The sequence below is a fragment of the Brassica oleracea genome, chromosome C4 (genome assembly GCF_000695525.1).
Source record: "Brassica oleracea var. oleracea cultivar TO1000 chromosome C4, BOL, whole genome shotgun sequence".
In the NCBI taxonomy this organism is placed as follows: domain Eukaryota; kingdom Viridiplantae; phylum Streptophyta; class Magnoliopsida; order Brassicales; family Brassicaceae; genus Brassica; species Brassica oleracea.
This window is the reverse complement of record NC_027751.1, coordinates 44,256,617-44,266,739: the sequence shown is the minus strand read 5'-3', so window position 1 is coordinate 44,266,739 and position 10,123 is coordinate 44,256,617. Positions and strand designations below refer to the sequence as shown.

Below are 10,123 nucleotides of genomic sequence, written 5' to 3'. Positions count from 1 at the left end.
TTTTTTTTTTAAAACGACTTTAAAATACAAAAATGAGGACACCTTATAGGTTAGATTTTTTCTTAGATGTTATATTTTGAATTTTTTAAAACGACTTTAAATTACAAAAATGTAAGTTTTCCTTAAGTATACGACTAAAAACATTAAAATGACATGTATCAATTCGATGATTGATTTGAAAGCTTTCAAAACCATATGGAAGATAAAAGTCAAAATAATTCAACTGTGAAAACAATACTGTTCACTTTTTTCAAGAATGTGTTCGATGGAAAAAATAAAGTTTTTATATCATAATTTGTTTAATGTCCAATCCGATCAACCCATGATGTATTAATTATAGTTATGTTCCATTATTTTTAATAAAAATTGATCTGATCCATCGAAAAGAAATTATATAATAACAAAAAATATTTTATATATATAAATAAAATGATCGCATATATAAAAAAAATTATCGATAATATATACAAATAAACTAACCCTGCACAAGGCGCAGGTCTTATCCTAGTTTATACTAATTCGTTCGGAATCACTCAGATTTTAACTAAGAGCTTTATACTGAAGGAGAAATTAGGGTGAACCTCTAGGTTCACCATCCAATAGTGTTTGAGTATTTGATATTTGATATCTTTTAAAAAAGGAAATAAAATTAAATATCTAAATTAGATTATATTTTTAAAATAAAATAATAAAATACATAAAAATAGTTACAAAAAATAAATTAATTAATATTGTTAAGTCTTCGGCAAAATACTAAACCCTATACCCTAAATCCTAAACCCTAAAACCTAAACGTTAAACCTTAAACTTTGGATAAACTCTAAACCGTTGGAAAATCTTAAACTCTAATTCATACATTAAAAACTAAATTTTAATAACACTAAACCCTAAATCCTAATCCCTAAACCCTAAACTCTTAGGTAAACTCTGAACCCTTGGATAAATCATAAACTCTAGGGTTTAATTTTAAATATTTTTGATTTAGAGTTTATGATTTATCCGAGGGTTCAGGGTTTATCAAGAGTTTAGGGTTTAGTGATTAGGGTTTAGGGTTTAGTGTTATTAAGATTTAGTTTTTAATGTATGATTTAGGGTTTAAAATTTTCCAATGGTTTACGGTTTATCCAAGATTTAAGGTTTATAATTTAGGGTTTGGAGTTTAGGATTTAGGGTATAGGATTTAGTATTTTGCTAACGGTTTAACAATATTTATTTTTATTTATTTTTATTTTTTTTTGTAACTATTTTATGTATATTCATTGTTTTATTTTGAAAATATAATTTTATTTGGAAATTCAATTGTGTTTCCTTTTTTAAAAGATATTAAATATCAAATATTCAAACACTATTGGTTAGTGAATCTATAGTTTCAGCGCACTTTCTTAGAAAATCTATTAATTTGAGTGGCACTTTACCACTGAAAACATATGACTAAATGACATTATTACCCCTTATCTCCATTGTGCACATGAACCGCTGACAGGGACACGCACATGATCCACAATATGGTAGACTCCGTCTCAATCCACAAACCTAACTCAAAACTGTACAATTTTCTCAAAAGAGTACACGAAAAGTATTGGCTTTCGACTCTTATCGCTTGAATGTCCAAATTAACACAAATACCTAAATTTGAATCGGCTAAAATGATGTGAAAAGGTTTTCTAACTAACCCCCGCACGCCTCACCCATAGTTGGTGAGAATATGACAGCTCCTACGATGTAATATTTACAACAACACGTGAACGTTCGTTACGGTATGATTCCGGTTTTGCACTACCACATGATTATTATAACCTTTTGTAGTATATTAAATGGACCATTAAAGAAAAGCAACCCTAATATGACAAAAACGCTTCCACTATTTAAGCTTGACTAAAGAAAACTAAACCACGTTGAAGTATAGAATAACGACACACCTCTCAGCCAGCTCTAGTGGTAAAAGGTTTACAGCTGTAAGTATCGCCATCTGGGTTCGAAACCCGGCCGCTGGGAAATTAACATTTTGGCATCGCCAGGGACAGAAAATCGACACTAGTCTGCATCACTTCTGTGGGGCTAGGATACCTCTGTATAATTCAAAAAAAACAAAAAAAAACGACACACCTCTCTACTAATAAAAATATATTCATCTATAATTCAACAGAATGATTAGAAAACAAATTAAACAAGCTGTTGTGTTCCTCATCAAGACTTTCTTGGATCAGAGACCAATACAGATTCAGATTCAGATCCAGGAGTCTCCCTAAACTTCTTGTAAATATCACCTTTGTAAAACTTTCTCGTCCTTATCGCTAGCCCCAAAGCCACTAGCGCTCCAAAGAAGGTCACAGAAGCCAAAATCACAAACGGCAATTTATAACACTGACTTCCTAAGCAAGTCAAGTCTTTCACATCTTTTCTCGTTAGCCCTCGAGCTTTTAGCTGCTTTAAGGCCTCTCTATCGTAAAGCATCCCCGTGACGCGAACGTTCAAGATGTAAGACCCGAGCGGGCTAGCGAGCTGTCCGCAGTTAAACAATGTAGAGTAGTACTTGAGACCGAAAAGTTCCGAGATGATGGCAAAGAGCAAAGGGAGTTGCGCGCCGAAAGAGAATCCCATTAGAATGGACGTTATGTATACCGAGCCAGGCATCGGGAACGCGATGAGAAGGTGTCCCGCGCAGCTCAGTAAAAGAACGAACGTCATCATGAGCGGTCGGGGTAGTTTATACTTGGCGAGCAAGTATTCGGAGACGAAACCGGAGAAGACTCGACCGAAGTAGTTCCATATGCTAACTAGAGACACAAAGGAGCTAACCGTATGGTTAGGGTAGCCGAGGGACTCCCCTATCTGTCCTAGGTTGTCTACAGCCGTCAAGCTCGACCCTAAACCGCAGAAAGTCGCGATAAATAGGATGATCATGTCGAGGCTTAACAATGCTTGTAGTATTGTGTAATCTTCCCCTCTTGGCGGCGGATCAAAAACCGTCAAGAAACAAGATTTCATCTCCTTCTCTTCATGAACAAGATCAATTTCTTTCTTGGGGTTCCCAACCTTTTTTTCTAGGGGTGCAACACCAAGACTTCCCGGGAGGTCACCCATCCTAGAGGGCGGGTTTTCAACCTTCACCTCGCTGGGAGGCAACTTCTTCATGTTCCACACTTCGATCTCTTGCTTAACCGCAACCGTTAGAGGCACAAATAGCAAAACACAACAGATAGTAGCGCTGGCCGCGTAAGCGGCTTTGGTGAAATGAACTTGCTTCTCGGCGATGTTCATAGCCATTAGGAACAAAGCCAAGAAGATGGAGAGGTATAGAAAATTGTAAAACACATTCAGCTCATTTCTCTGCCTCACGACCTTCTTCTCTCTTATGGAATACACAAACACAAGGGAGACCACAGCGGGTAGCCAAGCGATCAACAGAATCAAAGACTTGGAGTCGTTACCGTAAATAGCAAAGTAAAGCTGCGTCATGATCGCTCCACTTAACCCAACGTAGCCCTTGAGCAAACCAAGCATGACTCCTCTGCTCTCAGGGAAGTTCTTAACGCAAGTAACCAAAGCTCCCGTGTTTGCAAAGTTCTGAGAGTTGGCTCCGATGCAAATGTAGAGACACATCTGCCAGACTTTCGGTTTGGCTACTTTCCCTGTAACGGTGAGCCAGATCATGAAGTAACCGACGAAGTTCATCGCGGAGCCGACGGTTAGAACGAACCAAGTCGGTGTGACTTCCGCTATGAGTCCGGACATGACTCCTACGTTTGCTCCGAGATCTTTAAAGAAACCTAACAGGTTCAACGTTGTCTGGTCGTAACCAAGTGTGGATTTGATGTCTTTGGAGTATGTCCCGAAGAGATAAGTGGCTCCAGCGCACGCCATGATGAGGAACGAAGCAAACACCATGAACCATCTTCCATTAAAGAGGTGAATCAAGAATCGTACGGTCTCCCCCGACTGATTCATCTTGGAAACAAGAGTTGAGTTTACAGAATCAAGATCTCTTGTGATCTGAATTTCTTTGAAGACTATTGAGAAAGGATGAGCAAGAAAGAGAGATGTAATGATTAAAGTACAGAAAGAGAGTCTGAAAGGCTATAAAGTAAGAGCAAGATAATACTAATAGGGGATATTTTTAGGTACATGTATGTATCAAAGAGAGAGCGGATTGTCTGAAAGATTTGAGGAAGATTTACCATTTTATTGATGTCAAGAAATAATAATAAAGATTTACCATATTATCTGTCTTTCCTAATGTTGTCGGTTAGACCGTTCGTGTCCAAAAGGATAAGGATAAGAAAATGAATATGTATAAATGTTACTCCATATCCTTGGATAGTAAAGAGAGATCAAATTAGAAGCAAAAAAGAACAGATCAATTCTCAAACAGTATATTGGTTTAAGTTGACCAGAATATCTTTTTATTTGCTAGTTACATATGGATCATGGAGGCCGACAGAAACAGTAGTTATTATTTGATTGAGAGGTTATTAGGGTTGGATTCCTAGCGGTAAATAAGAATTCTAAGAGATAATTTTTAGTTTTTTTAGTTAAAAGTTAAGATATAGACTCTTATATTTCTTTTATTCGAACTCATGACTTGTACTTACCAATAAATGCGTCTAGCCACTGAACCATGCGAGTTTATTGTTCTTAGTTTATATATTTAAAATATAAACTCATAAAACGTACTTCCTCCGTTTCCAAATGTAAGTAGTTCTAGCAAAAAGAGTTTATTTCACAATATAAGTATTTTACATATTTCAATGCATCTTTTCATTTATTGGATATTGTGTGACCAATGAAATAATGTTAGTTTTTTTTATAATTGGTTGAATTAATTGATTAAATGATATATTTTTTTTCAAATTACAGCTTCCTAAATATTTGTGCTTTTAAGCAAAACTACTTACAATTAAAAACGGAGGGAGTATATAAATAATCTAAAATTACGCCCGATTAATCTCCGTATAATCTCCGATTAATTGATTCGGCGCTAGGTCCTATCCAACCGCACGCGTTACGCCTAGCGTAATTTCGAACATCGGTTGCAACAACCACTTTGTACTTCTTTAAAACGATCCTATTTCTTTATTCTGTAAAACTTCTCATTATCAATGTTTTCATATATATCTATCTTAAAAAACATTTCTCTAGTATGTCCAAATCATTTGGATCTGAAACACTAAATACATTTAATAATTCTATCTAGCACAGTTGGAAAAACACAAGGCTCTTGACCTTAACCTTATAGCATGCGCAATGGGGATGACCCCGAATCCTTAGCGCTTAATGGTCCCATTAGTTTTAATAAAATAATAATATTAAGCTTAATAAACGTAAGGATTGGTCCGTAATTAGGTGGTTGACGGACTCGATCCTTGTGTTACGTGTCCGAATTTGAGTGGACCGGGCCGCTTTTGTGTTTCGTATGGGGAAAAAATGGGTCATTTCGACCGAAGCAAAGAAAAAAAAATCCTCTCGACGGCGATTCTCTCGACCCACCATCGCGATTGGTCTCCCTCGGATCCTCAAGGTAAATAGAAGGCTTCTCTTCTAGATTAATCGATTTAGATTAGTTTGCATCTTGTTTTCCTCTCAATCTAGAGTTCGGTTTTGTTTATTCAATCGATTTGGGGATAGTTTTGTTTCAAAATTAGGGTTTGAAAACGATTTGGGTATAAAACGATTATGGGATTTGGGGATTGTTTCATTTCAATCGATTTGTTCTTACGGGTTCAAAACCCATTTTGGTTCCGATCGATTTAGGGTTTTGAAAACCCAAGTTTCTTCCTTTCGATTTAAGTTCCATTCGATTTACGATTTGGGTTGTTCTTGTTTGTTCTTACGGTTTCAAAATCGCAATTTTCTCCATTCGATTTAGGGAAATCCTAAGTTTGTTCCTTTCGATTTTGGTTCGATTCTATTTACGATCTGGGGTTCTTCTCGTTTCTTCTTATACGGATTAAAATTCAATTTTATCACGGATTCAAATTCATTGATGGTTCCATTACATTTACGGTTTTCACAAAGTCTCAGTCGATAAGGTTGTCTGTCTTTTTCAATAAGTTTGTGTGTCTTTTTCTGTTTCAAAATCCATGCTAATCTTTGCTCTTTGTTTCTCACTTTCGTTGCTCTAATGCTCTGTGAATATTATTTCTTGCAGGTTAACGAAAATGGGACAATATAGCTACAGCCAGCCGTCCTCATCATCAGAGGACTTGGACATAACCTCACTTCTCGAAGCAGAAGCTCAGTTGTACGCGGATGAAGCTCAGAGTAGCTTCGATATGGCAGAGTCGGTTCAGTACCAACCTCAACCTGAGGCTGATGATGGAATCCCGACGATATGCTACTGTGGGGGTGAGCCGGTTGTTGCAACAGCCTACACTGAGAAAGATCCATGCCGAAGGTACTTCACCTGCGACAATGTCGATGATGGAGACTGTCACATCTGGAAGTGGTGGGATGTCGCGGTCATGGACGAGATGAGGGACTTTCAGACACAGCTAAGGCGGCTTAAGGAAGAAGGTACTGAGAGTGAGTAGAAGTTGTTGCTGCTAGAGAAGACTGTATATGAGTTAGGAAAGGAGAATTCACTAGTTAAGCTAATGGTGTGCCTATTAGTTTTAATAGGTTTGGTATTCTTGGTTCTGCGTGGTAAATTAAACTCTTTGTGCTTTTCATAATTGATTATGCAATAGTATTATAACATTTGACTTCTTTATGTTATGTGTTTGCAGGAGTAGCTTCAAAGGCTTCAAACGGGAGTGTTTTATCACTTCACGAGTGGCTGTATAAGTAAGGTACGATGCTTTTTACCACTTCACAGTGTATTTTCTCTGAAAAATAAATTCATATAGTATTCTATATTGGTTGAATGGTGTTTATTGGTTGAATAAAAGCTAATAAGACTGTATTAATGTGATCGTGTTAATAAATGCTAGTGAACGGCTACAAGTTCACCCTGGATCACTGTTGGAGGGAGCTGAGGTATGACCAGAAATGGTCGTCCACCTATGTGGCTAAGGATGGTGGAAAGGAAAAGCGGAGGCAAGTGTTGGAGGTTGATAGAGAAGAAGAGGACGTGGGAGAACCAGAGGCTACTTTAATTGTTAAATAAATATAGATGATTTACTTAAGGCTCTGTGTAACTACTAGAGTAACACAGAGCATTCTCTAACCATGGCTAACTCGTCTGGTTTTTCAAACCTTCTACGTAGTCAAATTCCAGTAGACATTGATTCACCCGAACCTTTTTGGTTCAGGTCCCAAGTTCCTGATGAGTCTCCTAGCCAAGTTCCTGAAGAGTCTGGTGTTAAGGAGAGGAGGAAATATTCTCCCAAAGAGGATAAGATCCTTATTGGTGCTTGGCTTAACACCTGTAAGGACCCTGTCGTCGGTAATGAGCAGAAAGCTGGTGCTTTCTGGAAGCGTATTGTAAAGTACTACAACGCAAGCCCTCACCTCGTCGGGCAAATACCGAGAGAGATTACTTCTTGCAAGCAGAGGTGGGCTAGGATCAACGAGAGGCCTACAAATCTGAATAATATGTTTTCTAATCGGAATGATCTTCGTGATAGGTATATGCATGAACGATTGAAGAATGATTTAATCGAAAATATTTGGAACAAATTTGGTGATGAAGATTAATAATTAGTTTATCTTTATATTTAATCATTGTATCTTTATTTTTAATCAATGTATCTTTATATTTTATCTTCTAATAAATAAAAATTAAATTTCGCTTTGAAACAAAAATATTTTTTTATTCTTAAGGATTCCTAATCGGAGATCACCATTGGACACACCATTTTTACTAGAGTTTTTAAGCTATTAAAAAAAAATACTAAAATAATGGTAAGGATTCCGAGAAGGAGTCCACCATTGCATATGCTCTTTATGGCGGTTGTTAGGGTAAATTTAATTTATCCTAAACAGCCGTAGTTTTGAAGTCCACGGTGGGCGATTGTTCATGGAGAAGTGAGTATTAACAATATTTGACATTTCTAGATAGACTCTTATAATACAGGTCGAAAAACCAAACTTGGATTCTAGAAAAAATACTAGAAAATTGAAAAGACAATATAAAAATAATAATATTATTGTGCCAAAAGAACTATTCAATTTGGATAGCCGTGTCCAGAATGTTGGTTATATTATATAATGGGCTCCTTTTACGTCTGCTAGTTTCAGGCTTTCAGGCCTATAATAACTATCTTAATCATGAGTCCGGTTGGCTCTTTCACATGCAAATTCTTCGTAGTCGACCCTTTTAGTCACTTGACACTTACTTGACCGAAACCGATACTAGTAAAGAGCAAAATCTGTCAAAAGTTTGAAAAATATTTCATTCAATATCACAGACAATACTGAACAGTGCTAGAGAGTAACCATGTAAATAACTTTATAGAATTAATGATCTCTCATTTAGTATACCGCCATTGCTTTGATATAGTTACATATTTATAATTTTATATGAAGTAGGAGTATGATACATACATCGAGCCTGATCATACCTACATATCCTATAAGGAATTCTCATCTCCAATTTATTACTATTTTTGTTTCTGTAATAGCATTTACGGTCAAAATTATTACAATTCAAATATCTATTTTTACTATATATTTTGAAGAATGCTACTTTAGAAAAATACAATGGAGCAAATTTTCTCTATTAGTGTTTATCTATTTTATAGAAAAAAGTAGTAAAAAAACATTGAAGGTGATCTTACAAGTTGAGGCTCTTCTTATGATACAAAATAACCCAAAGAACGAAAGAATTAGAAAGAAAAAAAGTGATCATAAAATGATAGAAAGTGTTTGCCCAAAAAAAAAAATGATAGAAAGTGAATGTGAACTTTTATGAATGTCATTCACACACTAGAATCTAGTCTACAGTTTTCTGATTATTTGTTAGCTTCTGATGTACTTACTATTTGAAACACACATATACAAGAAAACAAATCACAACTTGTAGTAGGACCAGTAAAGGAAGATGGCTGAACGATAATGGTCGATTATTATTTTGTTTTTGTTGCTTAGTTGACACCCAATTATATATATATACAAACCATGGATAGAACAGTTTCAGTTTATAAACAGACTAATCGCTAACCAGTCATCAACTTCTACAAGACTACAACCTTTATGTTGGTATTTTGTTTCTGGATTATGTGTTATATCATTCCCACTTAACGAAGCAACCTACTGAAAGTGACTTCATACCTAATATTTGGTTTGTTATATAATATCTATCATACGATTGGACACTGATGCTAACATAAATCTATCTACATAATGTTCAATAAAAAAGAAAAATCATCTACACAAACAATATTTATATGCGGTCGGTTTGCAATGGTTTATGATAAGTTGATAACCGAACATTATATTACTTCTTAATTTTTTACTATAAACAAAAGGTGTAGAAAAGGCGTGGTTGGTAAACTTTTGCATTTCTTCTAACCTAGTACTAAAGTTCAAGAAAACTCGTTACTTTACCTTACGTTGACGATTTCTAGCTTCAAATGCGTACTTTTATGGGTTAAGACTATCGATAGTTATATTGATCCAAAATAAAATATGTTTTAATAATCTATATTATTAAAAGGGAAGTATCCATTTAAAAATATTCTTACTTCATTAATTAAACTCCCTATTTTTTTTTTGTCTTTTTCAGTTGCATTTATGAAATATCATAAAACGAATAAAACTGTCTAATTTATTACTTATATTTTCAGTTACATTAATGAAATATGCTTAAATGAATTTAAACTTCATATTTTATTGTTTGTCTTTTTCAGTTACCTTAATGAAATATCCGTAGATAAATTTGGACATAATGTCATTTAATCAACAAAAAAAACTCATGAGCTATCCTTACGTGCATAATTTTAATAATGAAGATTTTAAAAAACGTGCATCATTAAAATGTTACATAAAACATACATCATTAATATATAATGTGCATCAATAAAACTAGAATTTGACTCACACAATTGTACGGATATTATTTTCAGTTGATTAAATTAAAAAATATTTATTTATTCAAATTTTTTTTTAAGAATGACTATGTTTTTAAAAATTATATGGTATTATTTGTTCATAACTCATTTGTCATTTGATAAATTGTTAGAAA

General features: G+C 34.8%; 2 protein-coding genes and 1 pseudogene across 2 annotated transcripts; 2 read left to right on the top strand and 1 right to left on the bottom strand.

The window, feature by feature from the left end:
- Nucleotides 1–1,876: 1,876 nt before the first annotated feature.
- On the bottom strand, nt 1,877–4,158 carry LOC106336954 (protein NUCLEAR FUSION DEFECTIVE 4-like). Its single transcript, XM_013775948.1, has 2 exons — nt 2,107–4,158; nt 1,877–1,919 (listed from the first exon to the last, which is right to left on the bottom strand). Exon 1 carries the CDS (start codon nt 3,946–3,948, stop codon nt 2,188–2,190), a length of 1,761 nt encoding a protein of 586 aa, XP_013631402.1. The 5' UTR covers nt 3,949–4,158; the 3' UTR covers nt 1,877–1,919; nt 2,107–2,187.
- Nucleotides 4,159–6,158: 2,000 nt separating this feature from the next.
- Nucleotides 6,159–6,787, top strand: LOC106338986 (annotated as a pseudogene).
- A 135-nt stretch (nt 6,788–6,922) lies between these two features.
- LOC106338985 (glutathione S-transferase T3-like) lies at nt 6,923–7,969 on the top strand. The gene is made up of 3 exons (XM_013777834.1): nt 6,923–7,035; nt 7,251–7,565; nt 7,924–7,969. The coding sequence occupies exons 1-3, from the start codon at nt 6,923–6,925 to the stop codon at nt 7,967–7,969; spliced, it is 474 nt and encodes a 157-aa protein (XP_013633288.1).
- The last annotated feature ends 2,154 nt before the right edge of the window (nt 7,970–10,123 follow it).